At 42.4% G+C, this 25,824-nt stretch overlaps 1 protein-coding gene across 7 annotated transcripts in view; it reads right to left on the reverse strand.

Moving 5' to 3' along the window:
- Nucleotides 1-25,824, reverse strand: part of ARHGEF2 (Rho/Rac guanine nucleotide exchange factor 2) — a 724,728-nt gene that overhangs the window by 334,152 nt on the left and 364,752 nt on the right. For all 7 annotated transcript variants that reach the window (XM_085638384.1, XM_085638386.1, XM_085638383.1 and 4 more), the window contains exon 3: nucleotides 11,346-11,490. In XM_085638384.1, the coding sequence (XP_085494510.1) occupies nucleotides 11,346-11,490 (145 nt within the window). The remainder of the gene's footprint in view (nucleotides 1-11,345; nucleotides 11,491-25,824) is intronic.

Genomic DNA, 25,824 nt, shown 5'->3' on the forward strand with positions numbered 1-25,824 from the left:
GGAGGAATCGCTTATCTGCTGAGCCAATCCCACCATCGCTATCAAAAAGTAAGTAAACACCAATGTCCTACTCTACAGGGCCTGCCTCTAAAGGTACCTCACTCCAAAACGTCACAAGCTCAGAAATGGATACAATCATATTTTGTCGGCCTTAATAGATCTCAAACTGCCAGCTAATGGCACGACCCGTTGACATGGACAGGTAAATCCCTGCTCGGTCTCCTCTCCAACGAAAACAACAAGAAGGGGTTAAACTTCTCCCAAACCTAAAATCTTAAGACTTCATTCTGAGGCTCTCACTTTTGGACTTTTCCCAATCAATAATATATTTTTCATATTGTCCCCAAAATAGAACCAACGAACAAACTGCAGCGAATCATGGCTTTGTACCAAGACACAACAGCTTCTCTGGCATACATTTAAATGCAGAATAAACCTTTCTTGGATTTGAAAGTTGGGTGTACAAAGCTCTAATTACAACCTTTGCAATGGTCTCTGAAAAACGTTGCAACTTCACAATGGTTATAAGGTTTTTTGCTGTGCCGCACATTCATAACAACTGTGACTCTTCTGGATATATACGTTGCATTTATCATTATTGAACTCAAGCAAAAAGGTTCTGAAGGCACCATAGTCAAAACTATATAGGCTAATAATTGAAATTGTATTGTAATTGTATTTATATAGCACTTATTACCCTTGACGAGGCATTCAAGTGCGTAACAGTGAGTAGCACGCTACTCCGGGATCCAAGGGTAGTGGTTAATCCAGTGGTTAAATGTTGGTTTTTGCGCTTATTGCAGGAAACAGTGGTCCCTGAGAGCAAAAAAATGGTAGAACAAAAAATGAATATAGTCAAAATTGATACTATATTATAGCCAATGTCCAGCCGGGCATGGCAACTTTAATAAGTAGAGGTTATTAGCAGTGATCCAGAGAATGTAAGTAGAGTCTTAGTGGGACACAAGCCTGTATCCTAGGACTTACATATCATGTGGACAACAAATTGTGAAACACAATCAGGCAATTCCAATGATGTTTCTTTTTTAGAGATAATGAGTAGCGAAACATCTGGTACAAATATTGCCACCCTCACAATGTATTATATACAGAAATATTAAATGTGTAAGGTGGACAACAGAGTTGACGGCGTTTCGATCCTTATCAGAGAGATTCAGGATCATCATCAGGACTGTTTAGTTAAATTGCCCATATTTAAATGCCTCGTGTTACCACTTAAGGCAACGGAGCAGGCGCCGAGTCTCAGTCAAACAACTGGTACGTGAATTAAAATGGACGCGTTTTGAATGAACAATGCCTACGAACATCAATTTCCGGAGTGGAAGACACGGTAAAGGAAATCTCAATGTTATAAAAGAGATGAATTCCGTGGCCATGCAGAGGACAGCGCGTTCGGACGATGCCGGATCGACCGTTTTTGCGCTTAGGCATGTGCTTTCAAGAGATGAACCTCTGAGAGGCACAAGGCAGCCTTATTCTCTTTAGAACGCACTGTAGATTGGGCTTTCTTGTTCCACACGTTTACCACTCAAAGGTTTCAAAACACATCTTAAAACCTTGTACTAAAGGATGTCGACCGCCTTGTCTGACTTAATCTTTGATCGATATTAAGTATCGTCTAGAGAACCGTGGCGTCATTGCCTCCATCAGCCATCCTCAAGAATTCTCCAACACCCCATCACCTCCAGATCTCAAGCAAAAAAGTAGCCGCAACTTGAGCCATCGGATAGGAATTAAAGTCTCAACACCAACAAGTAACACAGCACTGTTGTCTTTCAATGTTTGTTTACTCCTTTACCCTGCAGACGCAGATGCAGATCAACAGCGAAACAAAGATAAGAGCCTGTAGACCCGATCACTAAAACCAATCCACACATCCTAGTCCTAAAGCAGGCCAGACTCAGCATCACCGTCCCACCAGTGTTGGAGGTCCTCGTACCCCAGGCTACTCACTCATTCATCTAGAATGGATCTAGAGAAGAGATGGCGATTATCCATAGATTACATTTAATGCAAATACTTTGAAAATAACATTTACCCCACCTGTGAATGCCTCTGAATTGAAATTAAAACAGAAGACAAAATCTGTACTAAATGTCACTAGTTACCTGCTTGCTGGTTATTATCAAACCTTTTTTGTACAGATCACCAAACATATCCCGGAGATCCAGGGATCTCCCAATCACATCTTTCTTTTGGATGTCAGCCTCCATTTGGGAGGCTAATAAGACTTTTGCATCTCTTGACTATCTGCATTTGTAGACAGCACCATCTACGTGTAACTCCTTACTAGGCCACACCTCTTAATTGCTAGTAAAGATACAGTTGAGGCAAATATTCCTACCCCTGTAGACTGGTTGGACCACTTCTTGCTACCACATCACCTCATCTCCGACAGAAAAATGTCCAACAGAAGAAACCCAATCACTGGGGAGAGAATGCAAAGACATCAGCCTAGCTTCACTCTGAGCAAGAGCATTCTTGGCTCTTTGAGACATACATACTACTTAGGTGTTCTCTCTCGTGACAGATCAATACACAGAGAACCTGGCTTAGATCATAGATGAGTGAGTTCGGCTAAAACAAATAATTGGATCCCAAGCCCTCTGCTGGATGGTTCATTCACAACCTAACCAGGATTCTAAAAGCCCTTTGAGTACAGGAACCAAATTTGCTGCTACTTAATCATTTTGAGAAGAACTTTAAAACAACTCGAAATTAAAAGTAATAAGACAAAAAAAAATGTTTTTTTTACAGGCCAAAGCTTCTTTAATCCTTGCAGAGCTCAACCATGCCCGAAATCACAGTAAAAACTATTTGATTTGATAAAGAACTCAACTAGCTCAATAGCAACCACAAGCCTAGTCATAATCCAGATGAAAAATGAAAAAGATTCATGTATTTCTTCAAAAAGAAAACAGACAAGATTGAACTCTCCCTCCCCCATACTCTACGAACCCAGGGAAGAGGTGTGGCGCCACGGCCAGGGTGACTGACTCCGGAATCTGGGGATCACGGTTCGATCCCTGGCGCCGGCGGCAGATTAGCCCAGCACCATGTGACTCTGCTTAATCTTCCCGACGGCCCCCAGCGTCTAGAGACCCTTACGGGGGATTGTTCGCGCTTTACAAATGTGGATTATTATTATTATTACCCATGTGAATTTGAGCGAATTCAGAAATCTAGATCCACCGAGTCTGACTTGCGGGAAGATTTGCAGCCAGAATTCTTCAAGACCATCACAAAATAAAGACCGTCTACCCACTTCGCTTACCCAATACCAGCCTCTATCATCGAAGAAGTTAGTGTTTTCTTAATACCGTTGGATCACCTGGATAAATACATTTGCAATACTATCTCAAAGTGGTGACCCCGATTGTGTAAAAATGGGCCTAGTGACTCTGCCTTTGACAAACGTAGGAGCTGATCGTGATGATACGAATAGCTTGCAACTGATATCAAACCTCCCCTTCCAATGCCAAGCCCCTGAAAGCTGTTTTTAGGATGAGCTAACACAAGTCACAGCTGAAAACACCCTGCCCTGACCTTCAATCATCATGCTTCGGGCAAGGCTGCAGCTCCAAGACTGTTATGCTATACATTGTAGATCGTCCTCAATTTATAATTGGAAAATGAGGTTTCGGCCTTCCCATCCTGCTCCATATTTCCACGGCACAGGGCACTGTCCATGAATCCCATGCTTTTAAAGGAGCCATCTGGTGCACTATATCATAATAGGTCTTACAACTCGACTAGACATCATTAAACAGAGGCATTCTGGATCCCTTAATGTTGGTGACTGTAGATAATGAAAGAGTGAGTGGAAGACAAGCTTTCTACTTTTAATAGAATGGACCCTTTGAAGATTTTCAATAACAGAATGGGGTTCAGGGGGGTGGTGCTAAGCTGGTTCACTTCATAGATTCAAAACTCTTGTCTATGCATACAAGTCTGAAATTCCATAACAATATTTTAATTCCACAAAAAGATATGCTACAAGGTTTCATACTCTGCCCACCCTCTTCAACTAATACATGGAACCCCTCGGTTCGCCACTAAAAAACACTTCTACATTGATATCGCACGACTTCCCATGAAAGTAGTCATCACAAGACACTGGATGATCCATCGCATTCCCAAATTAAACTCCTCACATACGAAAATGGGATTGAGCTCTCATCTCTCCAAGATCCCCAACAACTGCTCAACCCCACTAAGATCTTTGCTCAGCCCTTGTAACATCCTGGAATGCTGCCTCTCACAACGGACTGCACAAAAAACTTCAACCTGATATTGGACGAAAATCTAATTCCATCCTATCCAATGACAGTTTTAAATAATGTCTAACTTTCCTTAAAGCTACACCACATCATGTTGTGAAACTGGTCCCTGAAGTAGGACAACACAATAGTAATTCTGTTCTTCGGGAACTGATTCTTAATCAAATTGACATGCACTCTTAACCTTTCCTGTGTTATTCATAAAATCTTCCTCTCTGAGACTCCAAATTACCAAACCAATAAACTGGTGGTCTCAGGTAGACAGTGGAAACTATTAATCTCAGACACCCTTATGCTTGACTACTCAATTTGCAGAAAGATAAGGGTCCTCAAACATTCTTTCTAAGGGAGTGCATCCAAGCTGTGGAATTTCTCCTGGTATTAGAACAGACTCCTCATATCCACTTCATGAAGCCAGGTTTGTAATATACCCCAATTTCCTAGAGCATTTCTTTTGGCTGTTACAAAGCTCTGCATGTTCTGTTGTAGCCATGTCTGCAAAGCCTTCTACTAAGATCTTGGTTTCACATAATCTCATACATCTGAATCCCAGATACATACTGATTAACTCGTTTCTGTACAGATGACCTTTAAAAATGCTTGAACAATGGACTTCTAATAATTTCTAAAACTAAATAGCTCAATTTGTGTTTTGAAGTGTCCACTTCTTGGGGACAAATTCTTTCCTCTATATCTTAGAAGCCTATTAGCAGCCTCTCCGAACATGTATTTCTCAAAGACTACAAATCGAATGTTGTGCATTCACGTTATGGACTTTTTTTTAAAATTTTATTTGCAGATGTTGTTTACTTAATCTGGTTTTCTTTAAATTAATCTCATGCAGAGATGTAATTACGTAGGTGGGTGGAAACATTATGAAAGCAAGAGGAAACCTTACTGCTAACGAAACCACTATTAACAATGTAAATAGTTGTAACAGAGGTATCATTCACAATTCAAGATGTTCTCAAAATATAGTAAACCTGACATTTAACAGCCTGTTAACAAACTAAACATAATTAGCGGTCTCTGCTTTTTTTTTTTTTGTAAAAAGTGTTTGTAGACTTTATTTCTAATTAAATGTATGCTTTACTGTTGTTCTTTGGTGTGTTAAATTCCTAAACAACTAACATTCAACTCAATAAAAGATTAATACATCATAATTGTATCCAAGGTGTTGTTATATGATGAGCACTTAAAACGAATTCTAAGTTGTTGCTTTCCTCTTCACCAGTTGCGGACCTTTCATTTTGAAATATTATTAGTACGTTGCGGCCATACTGCACCGGGGCGGTGTAAAGTACGTAAAAAGATTGAGAATAATACTTTGAGATTCAGGAATAAAAGTTTCCTCGCTGAAACTGCCAAGAGTGATGAATAAAGTTTGCGGTTTCTGATTTGTAGATTAAATTCTCCACTAGTTTTAGGGGCGTGGGCGGGCAGTCCTTCTCGGGAAGAGGCATCATGCACTCTTTCACTGGGTGTCACCTCTCTGCAAGGCATGTGCATTGTACTGAGGTGGTGCACAAAATGACTGCAGTTGGACGTTCTGCAGGGTTCTACTGTATGTTACCGCTCACATACCCTCTCTTCAACACCCCATTTAAATGTAGTTTGCCCAAAATGCTGTATGACTTTGTTTCCAAGATATTTCTCCTGAGACCAAAAAGGGGAAATTGATAGCAACTGAGAAGGAAGAAAGATGATCACATCAATTCAAAGTTAGAACCTTATTGACAGGAAGCTGGTAAAGAGTGATATGTGCCAAAACATGTAAGAAGAGCAATGGCGCCCTAAAACCAGCTGAGCATGACATCATGGTAGGCCCGTAAGGGGTTCCGCTAAAGGTCTCCTCTCCTTCCTGCCTTGAAACTCCAAGGTTATTTTGAGAAGATAGCAGACACTCTCGGAGTCACCCCGCTCCTCGCCATATCTCACTTCCTCTTTGTGGACAAAATGCATGATCTCACAGCAGGCTACGCTTGTAGCTAGTGCGGGTCTTTAACACGTGAAGGGAAGGAGAGTGCATACTCCAAGGAACAGGTCTGAGGGTGAAACTGGAACTCACAAGAGTGGAAAAGACCAGAACGCCCAGCCTGGCCTGCACCAGCGATTGAGGGGTGCCGGATATGGGGTACTGCATCATTTATTCTTCTGGAATGCTACCAGATTTTGCAGAAGTTTAATTTGGAATGCGTTGCTGAATTTACATCAGGAATATTTTTTGCACCTACCTGTTTGCACCATTCTCACAATGCTAGTAAATTACCTAAGGTGAAGGAAGCTACTTAATGCCAATTGAAGTTTGCAAGCATTCTTACTTCCTTTTCAATTAGCTGTGGGGATTCTGCACACAATTAAAAGTATACCACAGTAGTCAGCAACAGACTAGGCCTAGTGCTCTAAAGGAGGCAGGGCCCTCTCAGCATTGAGAGCAGTTGCCTTTCCCAAGTTAGCTACCGCAACTAGACATAGTGGTATTACAACCCAAGCAGTAGCACTGTGCCGTGGAAGAGTAGGTGGTAAATACGAGTACCACAGTACAACACAAGAAACAGAAAAGAAAATTCACATAGAAGATAGGAGGTGATACTAAGTTAAGGTGACATAAACGACAACGTCCCTTCTGCAGATTGGGGAGTCGGGTCTCAGAGATGTCAGCTCACAAGGAAACAAACAATTCAGAAGAAAGGGGCAGAAAAATAAAACAAATTCCGTGTTTAAATGTTCTGCCTGTTTTGAGCAAGGTGCCCTCATTGTGCAAAGGCTAAATGTCAGACTCAGGAAAAAGTTGTCATTGAAAATGTTTTGACCAATGAGGGAAAACACCAAGTCCGTGCTGTTGTTTTGTCTGTCACAAGAACATTCCTATAATCGTTGTACAGAGGAGCGTTACAGGAAGTAAACCTTTCTCATTGTTTAGTGATGCAATCCCTGTAAGATCTGGCAGGCCAGATTGGTTCCCCAGACCTCTGGTTGGATCCTGTTCCCGCTGTTTGCCAATGGCGAGCAGTGCACTGGAAAATGTATATGAAGATATGAACTTTGTTCATAAAGATGTTTGCTTAGGTTCAGCTGCCTGACCAGTCCACAATCTGCTGTAACTTCCTCATCTAAACTAAAGTGCAAATATACTGTGAAACTTTATGCTTTGCCGGCAAGAGTCTCATAATCAAGTGCTTTACCGCTACATCGGAGTCTCAGAAAACTAGTGTGGGCTGCGGATCCCTCCACCTCGGTGTTCTGTCGGGATTCAGCTCTCCTGACAGTGTTTCTCATCTGCTGAACAGGAGTTCTTCCAGACTGTGACTGAGCCATACTGACCGACTGGCAAAAGATCTGGACAAGAGAGAAAGGTTTGCAACATGAAATTCATGCTAACTGCCACCTTCTCCTTCAAAGACCAACTCAATGTCCCTGTAAAAAATAATGTTTTTCACTTGCACTATCCCAGGCGATCATTCGACGACTGCACCGCTTGTAATACTAATACTTTTCTTTGTGGACTACTACAATATCTTCCATATCTACAGAGCTTCAACAACTGCAGAGCCCCCCACCCACACGACCTGTCATATGAGACACAACAGCCATTTTGCCCAAGCCCTGAAATCTTAGAGTGGCTCTACATAAATTTAAAGAACTTATTTCAAAGATCTCTGGCAGATGCACAAGGCCATCCTTCAATCAACCACAAGTTCCTTCTCCAATATGTGCCTCCAATCTTAGTTTAACGTAGGATCTCAGCACTTCCTCCTTCCACTGTCTCCTCATATTTCCTGGTAAAATGCCAACCCTTTCAGGTACGGTACCTCACACACAGGACTTAAAATGTTCTGGACAACCTTCTCTGCAGACATGCCAGGAAACAGTTGTCCTCAATTACTGCTAAGGTGTACTTGTTCTACTGTAAAATCACGCTTACAGGCTTGAACGTCCTAGTCCCAGGATTCCACATTATTATGTGCAATGTGTCTTTTCGGTGTTCCAACCTCTTAACCGTACAACAGATGCACGCACCGATGAGGTGATGAGAGGGAATAAAAGCTAAGCTAGAATCCCAAACAGATTCAAATGCATAAACATTCAGGTACCCTGAATGTCTGAAGCTGGCAAAGGCAGAACGGCTCATTAATGGGCGAATGGATTTCCTATCAGGTGTAGCACAGCTTATCGGGCAATGGCACTATCGGAAACGCAAACACGTCATGACAGGATGACAGCAAACATGGCCGACGGATGGACAGAGAGATTCACACGGTCTGCCTGTGGCCAAGGTCTCTATACCTCAATGGCACCTAGATGAAACTCAAAGCTGACATTGAGGAAGTCAAAACTGAAAAACTACTGTAATGCACCAGCGAACAGGATGATTTTCGACCGGAATATTTCACACACAGCAAAATGGTTAGCAAAAACGATTAATTTGTTTACCAAAGAGATTTAACCATTCAGATGCATCATGCCTTTCTAGGGTGAGGGCTCAGTGGTTTGACTGTTCGCAAACAGGGACGTGTTGGGCAAGGATGAGTGGTGGCACATCAGTGGCACTGCAATCCTGGCAAGACTGTACCTGGCTTAACGCACTACAGAAACTGGTGTACGTCTATCTGCCACATTTATTCTGTGCACGGGGCGCTGATAGCACTAGTTTTAACAAAGAGAAGTCTTGGCCTTCTCTTGATTTCCAGTCATAGGAGATTACTTTTTTGCCGGTGCTTTGGAGGGGTGGTGGGACAGAGAAGTGGGGGAGTCTTATTGTGATGTTCTACCTAGGATAGATGGGGAGGTACTGTACATTTGGGGGTCATGACCCACTAGAGGTCAAATGTAATTTCAGAATGTTACTACAGGCAATTCCATCACCCTGAGGTATATATTTGTAAATGAATGTGTAGCATTTAGTAGTGTGTGTGTTATCAATGTACCTTTCCGTTTTCGAAGAAAAAGCACTGACTGGACAGTCGTTTATTGATAATTATTACTGGGTGCCAGTGAATGGTGATTACTAACACCACCTCCCCTGAGTAGGCCTTGGACGGTTCTGCTTCACTACCCTTCCAGAGTCAAGTGCTAGTAAGGAATGCTTGGTTACCAGAAAGGAAACAATTGTGGACCTATTACTTGTGCAGAAGTCACATCCTGCACAACTAATAACACAATTTGTTACACCATCCCTGAAACCCACCATAAATTGCCATTCATTTCTTAGTCACTAATCCCAACTCTTTGTCCTAACCATGTACATAAAACAAATCTTAATACTTACTCAAACCCTTTTCCAAAACTAATCTCTATGGTATTCTTTTCCAAGCCTCTAAACCTAACCATACCCTTCACTCTGTCCGGAACCCAACCCTCACTTTTATAATACATCTAAACTTAACTCTGTGAGAAAACATATACCTATTTCTAACATAAATCTTTCATTTCTTTCAATGAAAATAAACAATTCATCCCAATGGTTAAACATTTTTTGTTGGAATGGGTTACTGGAACTGTCCTTTGTAATGAATGTTCATTGTGGGTAATCCCATTTAGCGGCATTCTCTGTTCTGGATTAATGGAAATAACACAACCTTTGAAGGCAGGAACTTAGAGTTCATGTACAAGGCTGGTGATAACATGCCGTGTCCTCAGAGGGAAAGCAATGTGTGTCTACTGTGGGATTGTAGCAGATAGGGGCCATCTTGTAGCGGTGCCCACTCACCATTCCTCCTTGATTGACTCCTCCACCACAACATCAAACTAACTCCACCACCACAGCATGAATCTGAACACTTTCTGTTTCAGACTGCCACTGCATGAACTACATGAGGCACTTGAAGGGGTGAAGTGGGAGGTTGGGTTAAAACTTCAAGAAAAAAGTAACTGTGCCATAGGTCTCATGGTCAAACAATGCACCAGCCATACCCAATACTACTACCGGGCTCAAATCTATCGCATGGGACAGTTGTATAGGACCTGATATGCAGTCGTTAATTAGAGGCACAAGGGAGAAAGTATATTGAATCCATACAAACTGACCAATGGTAGGTCAATAGGCTGAATGAAAGGAAAAGTAAAGGTGAGAGAATAATGCAGATCTTTCTGATATCATTTTTTTGTCAGTGTATGCCAAACTTTACTTTCATAGCTATGGATCTGAGTGACTAGTGGGAGCATGTATTTTTTTAACTTGTTTTTTCTTCAGTGTGCCACAGGTATCACATTACATGTTGGCCATCAGACCACTAAAACAATACAGAAAAATAAAGAACCACAAGTTACCTTACCCGCCAGGGAGGCAGTACAGGATATCAGAGTGGCCTGAATGTTTGCCCATATGCTCCGCTCACAAGCGTCAGTGCTGGGCATACATGGTGATGTGTTACATACATGACAACTCCATTGAGACAAATTATGCGCAGAAGAAACCAGCGTAACAATAAAAAACAATGTTTCTGAAGCTAGGCTTTTTTGTCTAGATCCTAGGGGTTATTTTTAACTCCTCTGGATGTGGTGCTGCAATTCAGATTGGCGAATTTCAAAATCTTAGGATAGCACTGAAAGTAACGTATGAGGTGAAGTAATTAAAATCCAATCCAAGCGAGTACCGTATTTTTTATTCATTTAATTTTTTGGAAGAGAAACATGCAGCTCATACGTGAACTAGAAACACTAGACGCACCAAGAAATAAGCTAAATATAGAGGGGACCATGAGTACGATGATGCATTTACTGTTAAAAGTTTGACATGACTTGCAGATCACACTTACAAACTGAGATTTTCCAAACCCATGTTGAAAGAAATCTTTGAAGCTTTGAAAAAGCTCTTCAGGTAATGCACCGGAGTGAAATATGCATCACCTTTACTTTTCTGAGGTAAACAAAATAAAGAAAGAATAAAAAATAGCATACTAGTTATGACTGGATTTAAATTCTCAACCTTATACATTATTCACAGTGGTCTGGTAAGATTCCTAGATGTTTCTGTCTTTCCGATTGCACCTCTTCGCATGATGGCTTTGTGACTAAGCAGACATGTCGTGGCTCCATTCTTACCTGAGTCCCTTCCATGTCCTCTTCCTGAAGTGAGAACAAAGACTCCAGCTCATCGTTGCTGCGGATAATGGGGAATCGGCGCGGGTCTCTTTCTCGCCCCATCACATGGTCCAGCTCCTCCTCGTCCAGACCTTTCAAGCTTGAACTGTAATAAAGAGAAAATAGTGTCTTGATCAGACCAGGTAAGAGTAGGCGGGGTACAGTCAGAACACTGACTTAAGGACTCAGCAAAAACCTTGGGTGGAAAATATTAGACTAGCAAAATGTATACCAGAACAGCACATCCTAAAGCCTACCCGCTCCATTGGTATGTCCGATGCTCACTCTCTGGCCCCAATACACACCCCAGGGGCATGCTCACTTTGGTCATCGTTAATATGAAATATATTTACATCCACAATACCTCCTTTGAGCAGCTCCTAGATACCCTCTGTTTGGGTTCCTCAAAACTCACCCTTCCACCATTTGCAAAACCCACTCTTTGAAACATTCCAACACATCTTCTTTGGTCTATTGTAACCCCCCCCCCCCCTATCAATTCTTTTGCACTTCTAATCCCAACGTCTTGGGCATCTTACAATCCAATCTCGGGCATCCCCATAACTGCAAATTGGGTATACTTTAATAGCACACCTGGTCATTTCCGATTCCCACTCATCTGGCACTTGTCTTTATCCAGGCTTGGGTCACCATCTATTTTGACTCCTTAGTTATTGCATGTACCCACTTGTTGGCCATCCACAGTGTCCACTCTTAGTTATGCCCCAGTACCAATCACTAGGTATCCCTGACCAACATTCTTGGCTCATCTCAAATATTTAGCCTTTAAGCTTCTTCTCTTTTAAATAATACCCATCTTTGGCATCCCCAAACATATAATTGTGGTGTTAACGATGTCCCTCACTCTTCGTACTATCGCACATAATCATGGGACGTATTCATAACCACTCATTGGGCACTAACAATATAGCCGTCTGTTGGGGATCCTAAATAACCATCTATTGCTGCCACCCTAACAACCACTCTTTGTGCACATGAGAACCTCAGAACTATGGGAACTGTCAGACCTACTCTTTGGACACTACAAGAGCAGCTCTTGTGCACTCACAGTCATGTCTCTTTAGAATCCTTGACAATGGACTGACAAATAACTAAGAGCTGTGGAAATATTGCTTTCTGTGCATTCACACAACCACTTCCTGGGCATCTCCGAAAAATAACTCTTGGGCAACACCAGCCACAACTTTTTTTTTTTATACATCCAAAAGCTTTTCCCCAGAATCCATGTTTCGCTCATACTCAAATTAAATTTGTTTGGAATCAATAATACATGCCACATTGTCTGATGACTACCCACTTCATGGATGTTCCAGATACCAAGTCTGTGCCCATACCAAGACTCGGTTCTTGGCATCCTACAACACTGATCCTTTGCTTGACATCCCAGAGCCCACTTTTGCAGGAACTTCAGTTGGAAAGCCCGACCTTTTAGGGTGCGTATTCTTATCTGAGTGATCTTCTCAGGCCCTGCCATGCGTTCACTTTAGGCGCTGGCTTCAATATGGTTAACGTATAATATGTTCACAGTCACTTAATGAAGTCGAGGAGTATTTTGTAGAAATTATGTGTGATACCCAAACATGATTCACATTGCTGTTTTATTCACTGTACAACACTGCTCCCTAGCGATGGTATATTCTTTACTATGCAGGCTGATACATATGCAAATTTTGGCTTAATGCATGTCACATCCAGCTTCTCCAGGTACTCCCAATACCTATAGTGTAGCATCCTCAAGCCATAGCTACAGAGTTAGTTTGGCTGAAAGAAAAAAAGTTCAATTGTTTTCCAATTGTTCTTCTAATTGTCAGTATGCGGGCACCCAAGATTCTAAATACCTGAGCAGCTCTAACACATGAGCTCTAAGAAATAAAATATCGAAATAAATAGGGATTTTCAAGAATTGTACATGGGTACCCCAAACTCTACAATTCTTTAATTACACTTTTATGTTGTTCACAAGGTTGTTATTTTGCCATCCTGATGGAGGCAATTTGACTTCCCCAAGACCTCAACACAGACTCTGTGAACATACTCAAGACCCACTTCTTTGACACTCCCAAGAATAACTTTTGTAAAACTTCAATACTATTAACCAATGCACCTTGAATATCCCATCCATAGGCTTCCTTGGTGACCATACATTGGGCTAAAGGACCAGAGTGTGCACCCTTTTAATCCAGCATGCAAACTTGAAATATGGTATGCATTTTTCGTTGACTGTGTTCTTTGATATACAGACTTCTAGCCCAAAACCTAACTAGTGCCAGATATCTCACTGTGGATTGTCACTGAGACCTCTCTATTACCAATTCCTTAAGGGATTCTCAAGTCAATCTGGAAACCCATTTAATTCCCCTTGCTAGAATTAATGGGACCCTCGCTATTGTTAACCGCGGCACTGGAGACTTCCATTTCTTAAATTACGTGTCAATGAATGATCTGAGCGTTAATACAAAGTGAGGGTTCTAGGATGGAATAGCTCGGTCTGGGGCAGCATCCATTTCAGAGGCAGTGACTTTAACAGCTACGAGAAGAGTCGCAGCATCGTCTAGCAAGATAGGGTTGCCCCAAAATGTAGGGAGAGAGGAAATAGTGCTCCAGGCGCCAATAGGAAAGGCAAAGGTGCCTTGTGAGTTATTCTGCAGAATTATTATACCTCGCTATAGGGTGGCCCTCTATAGCGGCAACCTATGATTTGAAGAGTTTAGATAGTTTCTCAAATCAATTAATCGATCACAAAGCATACGTGTGGTGAAGTAGGACTGGCTGTTGTTGCAGCAGCATCTGTACTGTGCTGAGAAGCAATTTACAAGTGTTTTGGGCAGAGGTGATTTTCATGTTCCACACCAATTTTGGGAGTTGGCGCTTATTGCTATAGAGGCTTGAATAATGGATGCTCTGCCATTAGTGTGTTACAACAAACAAATGATGGACGGAATGCTGACAATGCAGACATTCTCCCCCAGTCAAGAGCTGCCAAGCCATGTCTTCGCTGGATGGAATCAAGCATCCTAGGACCGGTTTCTGGCTATCAGCCGTCATCAGCCAGGATAGCTTGACTCCAGTGGCGTAGTGAGCACGGGTCCCACGTCTGGGAATACCCATCCCACTTAGGGCGAAAAGCGTTACAACAAACAAATGATGGACGGAATGCTGACAATGCAGACATTCTCCCCCAGTCAAGAGATCTGGGTTAAATCCATCGTTCTTTTGCCCACTACGCCACCCCAGTTTAGACATGGCCATATGCAAATCAGTCTTGACCCTGTGCCTCATGGGAACAGTCCAGCCCGAACTGCCAAGCCATGTCTTCGCTGGATGGAATCAAGCATCCTAGAACCGGTTTCTGGCTATCAGCCGTCATCAGCCAGGATAGCTAGATAGTGGCGTAGTGAGCACGGGTCCCACGTCTGGGAATACCCATCCCCCAGTCAGTGTGGCCACACAATGGTTGTTGTGAGTTCAGGTGCTTTGACACCCTGGTCTCAAGTGTTCTTTAACAAGATGGAATCTGCAATCTGGTTACAGTAAGGGTGTGCTGTATATGCTGCTTTTGTGTATGTTTTTGGTGTGTGAGTGTAGCCGGGGGTCTTTACCACTTTGGGTGTGTGCCATCCCCATCCGAGACAGTTGATATGCGTGGCTTGAAGAATGTGTATTGCTTAGGGACAGAGACGAGCAACTTCTTGCACTGGCCCTTGTTAACCTGTGACCGCTTGGGTATCCTTTTGCTTTTGGTCCTTTATTTTAGGGCTTTAGGTTCCGCCCTAGACCAGCCTTGTCGTGGGACTGACCTCCACTTTCCTTTTTGAGAGCAAGTGTATCCTAAGCACTTCAGCAAATGCACACAGAATATTACAGAATAGTGGGGGCTCACATTAAAGAAAGAAGCATTTAAAGGGTGTATCTTATTTGAAAACAAATAAATGATTTTTAAGGGTTTCGACTTTGGCAAAGGTACCATTTGGAAAAGCATTATTCTGGAGGGATGCCAAAAACATAAGTGGAAGAATTTTCATCCCCAAGACCACGGTGACATTTGTGAACATGATATCAAGAGCACGACACTGGTATTGTATGGGGGATTAACGATCAGCTGAAAACACAGCAAAGACTTGGGTCCTAGTTTGCAAACCAGCTGCTCATTTTGGAATGTTGCCTACTCTTGCAAGTAAGTTACAGCTTTTTGCTAATTCGTAAACATTCCCACTGGCTCCTGTGTTACCGTGCACACTTTACCTATCAACGATAAATAAGAATATGTTTCCTTATAGCTCCCATCCTTTTACCAACCAGCTCCCCCCTACGTTCTGCATACTGTCCATACAATCTCAAGTAACGCCATACAGATATGGTGCTAAATGCTTTCTGATCTAAGGTCACACACTATACATCCCTATTAGGGGTGGGTGGGACTTGGGGCATTTGACTCAGCAGAATTTCACAGAGTTACAAAAATCTCTGCATGTTTCTACGGAGTTCCGCCAATGGGCAAAAGTAGGTACGTCACACTGCTTGCGCTGTGATTCAGCACAATCGGCACCACTCGGAGCACCAGAGGGCGCAGCTCCTTAAGCTGTTCCTGCTGTCGCTCAAGTAGATTTTCTACTCTAGCGGCAGCCTTCTGACCCCAAACAGTTGTGACCATTTGGGTTGGATTAATCTCACTGCATGTCCTCCTAGCGACTGATAATTGCACTAGGGAATGCCACCTTATGATTTTGGCACACCTGAGAAAAACTTTCACCATGCGGCGATTGGCGGAATTTGCCCGGAACTCCTTGTTACTCTCGCCAAAATTCCAACAATTCCTTCGGAGGAATGGAATATTTCTCCCACCCCTAATTCCAATACACACATGCATACAGTAGCACTGCACAAGTACACCCCACAGCAAATATTTGGTATTCACTGCTATAGCCGACAGCTAACTTGTGCCTCTTTATGTTACTCTGACCGTGTGCAAGATCCTCATACACAACCAACTCAAGCCTAGCATTCAAAACTTTACCTCTTTAAATGATGTTCTGTCCCATTCTTGCATAAGGCAGAGGGTGAGAAAAGAGAGTCCCACAAAAGATAGAGTAAGAAATGTCTCAGATGGACAGGGAGACGTGTTGCCAACGAATATGTGTCGTTATCCCGCAAGACATTATCCCGCATACCATCATCCCGCATTTTTTACAACAAAAGTGTAATTACTACGCGATACCATCACCCCGCAAACTTTCACTCCGCATATGACTTTACCACGCATGCCATTACAACGCAAAGGCATGTGTGGTGAAGGCATAAACTGTCTAAAAGTGAAGTGCTTTACCTAACTATATATATATATGTATATATATATATATGTATATATATTTTATATATTTCTAAGTATATATAATATAAACATGATCTATATATATATATATATATATATGACATTTAATTATTTTAAAATACCCACTAAAACCCATATATGTCCATTTGTATCCCAAAAACTAAACTTCCCCAAAATTGTTAAATTACCCATACCACCCCAATACCCATACCCACTTAAATCTTAAATTACTCTTGGCACCCCCAAACCACCCTTTACCCTAAAATTACCCTGTGCACCCCAAACCCACACTGATCCCTAAAAGTACCCCTGCATCCCAAAACCCTAACCCACCCTGACCCCTAAAAATACCCCTGCACCCCAAAACCCTAACCCACCCTGACCCCTAAAAATACCCCAGTACCTCAAAACCTAAACCCATCCTTAACCCTAAAAATACCCCCTACACCCCAAAACCCTATCCTACCCTGACCCTTAAAAATACCCCAGCACCACAAAACCTAAACGCACCCAGAACCCCAAAAATACCCCAGCACCCCAGAACCTAAACCCACCATAAACCCTAAAAATACCCACTGCACCCGAAACCCTAAAACACCTTGACCCCTAAAAATACCCCAACACCCCAAAACATAAACGCACCCTGAACCCTAAAAATACCACCTGCACCCAAAAACCCTAACCCACCCTGACCCCTAAAAATACCCCAACACCCCAAAACACTAAACCCACCCTAAACCCTAAAAATACCCAAGTACCCCAAAACCTAAACCCAACAAATACTCCAGCACCCCAAAACCCAAACATACACTTAACCCTAAAATTACCCCTGAACCCCTAAAACATATGCCCCTACACCCCAAACCCAAAACCCTATACTTACCTTACACTTACATATAAAAAACATATGCTTTTACCATTCATGCATTTACAACGAATTTCGTTGTAAAAGCATGCGTGGTAAAATCATATAAAATGTAATGACATGCGTTGTAATGGCATTGGGGAGTATTGGTAGTTGCGTTGTCATGGTATGCGGGGTGACGTTATGCGGGGTAAAAGATTTGTTGTAATGGTTGTTTACCATTGCCAACAGATGAGACTCGAGGCAAACATGCAACAAGACCTTTCAGAGACAGAGGACCTCTGCCAAATACACAGATGGTAAAACTTGCCACCAAGGACAACAACTGCACTAGTCAGGTGACAAAAAATCCCTCAGGTGAGACCGGCAGAGTTAGATGATGCATTCTTACCAATATTGAGGAGGAAAATTTCCCAAGACAGATGCCAAGGCCTCCTGCAGGCAGAGTGCACATTATCACACTTATAGAGACCCTGTGGAAACCGTTTTGGACTGGGAGATAAATCTTTGATAAGGTTGTGCCCAACTTGGGGAAGCCCTTAGTTGGTTGGATTATTTATTTTGATAGTTTCCCCCTTAACATTTCTTCAGGTAGACACTGAGTACTCATTCTACACCTTAATCAAAGCAGAGCCACCACCTTTGTACTTCCTAGGCTGAACAAACACGTTTTATTTACATCTGAAAATATTTCTCACTATAATGTAAGAAAAGGAAAGAAAATAGGATTAAGAACCCCCTGCATACATTTAAAATTGATCGATAGAATGGAATGTTTTATTCAATGTCAGGCAGAAGTTGCACATCCACAATACACCCCAAACTCGAAATGACCGTTCCGCCATGCTCAGCCCCATATCATCGGACTCCTTCCAAATGTCTCCCAGTAGAAAACTCTCAGACACATACCATGTATTCTCCAACATTCTACTATACACATACCACAGTACCCTTAATAGACAGGCACCGACACATATAAAGTCTCCGAGGTGCTATGGCATGTCTAAGATTTTCTTTAAATCTTGTTTATTGCAAAAATGTACATTACATTGACATATTTCAATTACAATCTGTCAGTGCAACAGCAGGTGTGCCGATGTTTTGGCTCAGGCAGTGAGTACCTTCATCAGGACATCAAGAGGTAAAACCCATTTTCAAGATGCAATCCTCATTAAGGTATGAAATATATGCACGCCTGGTAATTTGTGACAGGTGTTACACCGTTTAAGTTAGCATGTGGCAGAGAAAGAGGTCAGATGTCAATATTAAAGAACACATACCAGATTGCAATGTTGAGTTGTAATGGCAACATTGATGTAGTTACAATGTATATACACATACATTCAGGGCAGTGATATTAACTTGGTAATTGCCTGTAAATGCTTCCCCTGTCTTCTTCGAAAATGAAGTGGGCATGTTGATTTAATACTATTTTTTCAAAACACGAAATCCATCCAAATCAGGTGCTCCACATTCGGATATAAATGTCATAAAACACAGCGTGGATGAGACAGCCAGGGGAGATGAATTATGACCAATTACAACTAGTGTAACAAATCAAAAGTAAGGCGTGCCACAGAATGAGACCAAGCAGTGCTTGAAATGGAAAAACTCTCCAATTAAATGTATTACGTCACTCTTGAAAAGTGCCGGTTATCTCCCTCTCAAAATAAAAAAGTACCGGTACTCAGTACCGGCCCATTTAAAGCACTGAGACCGAGACATGTCAGAAACACAGGATAAGACAGGCTGGAGACAGGGGTTACAAAGAGACAGAGAACACGACAATGAAGGTTTTAACACAGTGGTTAGCTAGAGACAGAGGCCAAGACACGCCGAGGGACAGGTAGACACGCCCCAGACAGAGGATGAGAGTGACACCCAGTGGAAGCGGATATTAAATGACGTGGGCTCACGACGTTCGCGTTGGGCAAGATTTACCTCTGACTGGACGCTGCAAACAGACAAAGAAACTGAGGTTTACTCACCACATCCGTCGAGTGAACTTATTCAGCCTAAACATGCTGCTCTCAGGGCACAGTCACCCCAAGGTACAAGAGTTTTCAGAGGGCGAAAGTCGGGGCTCGCGATATTGCAGAAGGATTCTCTAAATTCTGTCTCAAACACACACACATTCATATCCACTTCCGGCACTTGTTTGCAGAAGTGGCTTCTGACGTTTCTTTAGAAAGTAACAAATTCTGCTTTTGGAGGGACGCGCATCAGAAAATTTCCCTTTGGGACTGTCTGGGGTGAAGTCAGACGTGACGTCACGGGTGAACAATACCGTCATCGCTGTACTGTGGTGGGAGGTCAAGTTTGAGTAGTAAAGGGTTTCTTTTTTTACTTATTGTGTTTTTGCATTTGTGTCATAATAAATGTGTAGCGCATCCTATTTTAACATATTATTGTCGTTACATTAGTTTATTTTGTATTTTCAACACCACTGTCACAGAGGGTGAAAACAAGACTTCAGCTCCATTAGAGCCATCTACAAGTTGTTATTAATTGTATTCAAATTGGCTCACTGTATTTCCCCAGACTACACACCCAACAAGAGTGTATGATCCACTAACCTTCCAATACCGCCAATGACGTGGCACAGGGAACATAATGGCGGCATTGACATTCTGCTGCGACGTTCCAAAGATTTCCTTTCTGTTGCCCCATGTTTAATTTAAAATGTTCTACCCTCATTGGGGGCATTATAGCATTTCTGCCCCTGACTATAACGGTTGTTAAAGGCCGTCTCATTCTAGATAAACCTTGTCTATTTCTCAGATTCATAACTTGGGGATAAGGACATTAACAACCGAGTAACCCTTGGCAAGTAGTGTGCTATTTTTAATCTTTTACTATCAGACAGCTCAAGCTGCCTGCTTGTAAATGACCTATTGTGGGCTTACCAACTACTTATCGAGAGGTCTTAAAGCTGGTTGGCCATTGCTTACCATTGTTTTTAGACTCGCCCAGGCAGGCTTGCGCGGTCTCTTCGAGACATGCTGTATTCACAATATGGGCATTAAGCTCCGCCCATGTTCCGCCCATATATTTTATTGCCTCCTGGCAGGGTCTTTTGGAATTTACTTTTATTTTATTGGTTTATTTTGTTAGTAGTCCACAGAGACAGCTTAACAACGCATTAAACACACATTGTGTCCAAAACGTGCTGTCTCTGTGGACATAGGAGAAGGGCGGGCACTTCATAAATAATCTTGTTAAAGCTGCACTCAGCGCGCTTTCAGAATACAAATCCGTTCACCCAACAGGAGTATTTTTAAAATAATCTAACAGGAAGGATTGTTGTTTCGCTTTTTAAGTACAAATGAGAAAGTTTCTAAGAATGCATTCCATGTACCCACCTGGAATGCATTTCTACAAAGCATTTTCATGTGTACTCAAAAAACAAAAAAGAGCAATCCTTCCTGTCAGTTTATCTTTAAAAAAAAATACCCTGTTGGGTGAGCATGTGTTCAGAAAGACAGAGGCAGCATCTGGTTAGGGGTGTGGTGGCGGGGACAAGGGGCACATGCCTGAGGTCTTGTATCTGCTGATGAACAGCACTCCTCAGCTGCACAAATGCTCACCTACAGAACAGTACTTAAAAAAGACCCATCTGCAGCACACTGGGCACAAAAGGCATTACTGTGCCTCGTTTCCATTTACAACGCTAATAGCACCAATTCTTGCAAATGTGAGACCTACTGCATTGCAAATGCTTGTTCTTTCTTGTCTAACTTGCTTGCTTCTTATTCAATGGCTTGCAGTCACTATCTTCTGTGCATCTCTCCTCTGGAGCATAGCTTCATTACCATCCTTTTGATTGGATAATTTTCACCCTTCCAATGCTCACATTTAGGGGACTACTTTTTTCTATTTTTTCAGCTCTCCTTCCGAGTGCATGTGTTTTCATGCTTTCTCCCTCGTGTACTGCCCCACCCCACAAGACAACTGCCACTTTGTGTGCACTCAGTGTTTATATCTCCCTTGTGTGCTGCTCTCCATCTATAAATTATATCAGTATTCAGGTATTACCTTTTAATATTCACAAAGCTGCACATCATGTTTTTAACTTTTCTTTAACAAATTCTTTTTATAATTATTGTATAATATTGGCAATATGGAATTATAAAGCTGCTTTCATGTTTTTAATTGAATTTTTAATGACTATTGTGCTATATTTGCGATAAGGCACTGTAAAATTTGTGCTTTTATGGTTTTTGTGTACGAAAATTTGAAAAACCGAATAAGGCTGAATTTGAAAACATTATTTTTTACATGGGCAACTTTGCCAGACAATCTTTAAAAAAACAGGTTGCAATTTCTGCACACATGATTGGTTGTTGCCTGTGTCAACTCACAAAGGGGCAACATTTAAACCGTATTTGTTGAATAGGCACTGGAGTTGCAGATGGCGTGTGACTTTACCAGCATCAGCAGCTTTGAAGAGGTGCTGAAAGGTTAGTACTTCTCTCACACAGCATGGCTCTAGTGCTGTAAACTAAAGGCTCTCTGGAGAACCATATTTCCAGGTAGAATATAAAGTGTTCCAAAAACTTTAAGAAATTACTGATTCTTCTTGAGCTTCAGTATTGCTGTAGGGACATGAGCAGGTGGTTTGGATGAAACCATATGCCTCAGGAGCAAAAAAGCTGAAATGGGGCGTGCCGTAAAGCTCCTCCCTTAGCCCTACCCTTTTCATCATTTATCTTTCCCCCAGGCATATTTGGTTCAATCATTTAACATCAAGGTCATCTCATATGCAGATGACACCCAAATCCTGCTCACCTATGATGGGGATTCTATAAAGACGAAAGATACATTTGCTTGCTGCATGGTAGCCCTACTTGACTGGCTGAAGGCCAACAAATTAAAATGTAACCCTGATAAAAAGGAAATTCTGTTGTTTGGGCGGAATCCACTCCCAGGATGGGTGGGAGCTTGGCATGACACGATCCCCTCCCCATCCTCTCCTACTACAGTGGCCAGGAATTTGGGCGTCATGTTTGACTCCCAACCTTCATTTGATGCACAGGTATGAGCAGTTGTGAAAACTCGCGTCTGGATTTTTCGCATGCTGCAGAAGTTTGTTTTTCTGCTCCAGCACTTTGCTCAAGTCACAGTGGTCAGGTCATTAATCCTGTCAAGGCTGGACTACGCTAATGCATTATACTTGGGCTTCGCGGAATATCAGATTCAGCGGTTACAGGTTGTGCAAAATATGGCAGTCAATATCAGTATTTCGGGAGTGACTACAGTGGCTGCCAGTTCCGAAACGTATAATATACAAAGCACTGTCCCTGACTCGCCCAGCCTTTTTTCAATAAAGGGCCTGCGTACCTGAATGAAAGAATTCAGGAATAAAGTCACGGAAGACCACTGCATTCTAGCATTGCTGGTCTAATTGGGATTCCCCACTACAGAAGGGAGGGGAGGTTCTTCCCTCACTGTTAAGGCGGCCGATGTATGGAATCATCTGCCTGAACAATTGAGGGCTATGCCGGACAGAGTAAAATTTAAAAAGGAGTTGAAAACCCTCTTATTTAGACAGTAGGATTACAAGAGATCTGTGTTTCCCACCTCCTTCCCCACTTTGAGTTACCTATCAGCGCCAGGACACTCGCCGAGTAGCCGTGCACTATAGAAGTTCTCATCATTCATTCTTTCATTATTAAAATCAATTCATGTGCATGGTCAAAGAAAACGTACCTTCCTACTTTGAGCCAGAATAAAGTCGATGACGTCTATACGAGGTTGCTTCTCATCTTAAAGAGGAGTGCTGGGGATGCTGTGGAGAACAGATTTCGACTCAGCCTGGACTTCCCACCCTGATACAGCTGTCTTTCACTACTACTATATTTTACTTTATTTATAGCTGAGATACAAACTTTTGAATTAAAAAAGGTGCATTTTGGAATTTTTCACTTCAGCATATTACATTATATCACTCTGCTGAGTGACCTTTGTTAGAATTAGTGAATCACACTGCCTCTGCCTCTGATGATTTTTTATTGACTCAAAAAGCAAGACAATTGTCTTGTGCCTCCTATATAAGCCTTTAATATTATAGATGGAAGAAGGAAATGAGTTTCTAGACTATCTAAGATGCTAATAGTCAATACTATTGTTTTCGATGCACAATCGAAGAACTGCATGGGAGATGAAATTGGTCATCGATTTGCAGGATAAAATACGGTTCTAAATGCTGTGCACAGACAGTCTATTTTCTCTGAACTCCAGACACAGACGAAAGCTCTTCAAGTTCTTGCACCACTTGTGTTACACCCGAGTGTGATAGTAAATACAAGTAATCCACAGGAAAACACTAGATGTTGATGATTCCTGCACCTTCATGCTGATTTCACGGATCTAAACTGGCAGTGTCCAGGTGCCTTGGTTTCTGGTTAAGGAGATTCGGGTGATTCTCCAGGGACTTCTAGATATCAGTCCTGTAGTGGCTCTATAGGGCTATGTTGAACCGATCCAAAGGGGGGCACTGAGCTGGGATCACTGATATAAATGCTAGCTAAAAGTCGAATAGACATTGGGTGGCATGGAGGAGAGGACCGCTACCCAAGACTGAACTGTGGCTCAAGGGCGCTGCCCTCTGTCATGAGCCTTCAGATACTTATGCGGCCTTGCTGCCCAATAGGGAAAGATTGAAAGATTTTAGGGTGTGATGAGTAAAAACAAAACTTAAACACTTCCTAAGTGATCCACCATAAGGGGACATACTTTATAGCCTATGTCAAGAAATGATAAGGTGCTTTGGTACTATTTACAACGAGTGCTTTAACTTAAGTACCATTCTGATTGTTTGTAATGTTTTGATTCACTAAGTATAGAACATTGACAATGCAGTCTTGATAAAAATAGTAATGAATTTTGACTTTTTTGTATTTATTTTTACCATTTATAAAGCGCATGGTTACACCCACCGGTGTGTCCCAGCGCTAAGACTCTAACCCCGCGAGGAGAAGGAAGAGAGAGGAGGGAAAGAAAAAGACAATTCAGAGTCATGAATGACCAAGACAGTCAGAATAGCACGGCTAAACAGTCCCTGCAGGAGTACTGTAAAGCCAGGTTTTAAGTCCCTAGCGGAAAGTCCTTTCCATAGGTTCTGCTCTCAAATTTGATGGCAGAGAGATCCAAGTTTTGGCCGCTAGCTAGCTAAAGGACTGGGCTCCCATCCTGGCCTTCTGTACTCTTGGCACCCTTACAAGGTGAGCCCCTACAGATCTTAGATTATGTGAAGGTGTGTCGGGTGTTATCATGGATCGTAAGTAGCTAGGGCCTTTGTCCATCACAATTCCATGGCCACTGGTGTAACAAAAAGTGAGGGGGCCTCCCTGCACGGTATGTAGAGGGGCCCCCTCCGGGCTCAATCAGGTGCTCTCCGGTCACAGTGCAGTGCAGAGGTGGCCCCTTGGAGCTTGCCCCCCCCCCCGCACCGCAGGGGCTGCGGGGTTCTGTGTTACGCCCCTGTCTATGGCAGTAACACATGGCTTTAAACATAATCCTCTTCTCCACTGGAAGCCAGTGGAGAGTAGTCGGAGCTTTCGAGGTAGATGCTCCTCTGGGGAGATTTAGGACCAAGCCGGCAGCTACATTTTGAATATGTTGGAGTTTAGTCAAACTCCCTTTAGTGGCCCCAAGGAAGAGAATTTTGCAATAGTCCATTTGCGTTGTAACTAGGGCATGTATAACCATTTTCCTGGCTGTTATAAGTAGTAGGTCCAAGAGTTTCCTCAGAACCTTAAGAATCCCAAAGCACTTACCGGCTATGCTCCTTATCTGACTCTCAAACAGTAGTTTGCGGTCAAACCAAACACCCAGGTATTTGGTTTTAGCTTTTGGCACAGGGGTTTGGCCCACGACCACAGGCCACCAGGCTGATGACCAGATGGAAGGTGTTTTCTCAACTATCATTACTTACGTTTCATTGCCATTAAGTTTAAGGCAGTTATTGGTCATCCAGGAGGCTAGCTCTTCTAGGCATAGAGAAAATTATGCGGCTGCTGCCTCCACATCCTGTGATAAGGTTACTATGAGCTGCGTATCATCCGCATAGAACACAATTTTTACATTGTGTTTTTCCACGATTTTCGGTAGGGGGCAGATACATAAGTTCAAAAGGGTTGGGCTCAATATTGAACCCCTTGTGTAAGAGATGCTGTTTGACATTTGCAGATGTGGGCCAACTTGAAAACTCAGAGTTTGCAGAA

This window comes from Triturus cristatus, chromosome 12 (assembly GCF_964204655.1).
Source record: "Triturus cristatus chromosome 12, aTriCri1.1, whole genome shotgun sequence".
Taxonomy (NCBI): domain Eukaryota; kingdom Metazoa; phylum Chordata; class Amphibia; order Caudata; family Salamandridae; genus Triturus; species Triturus cristatus.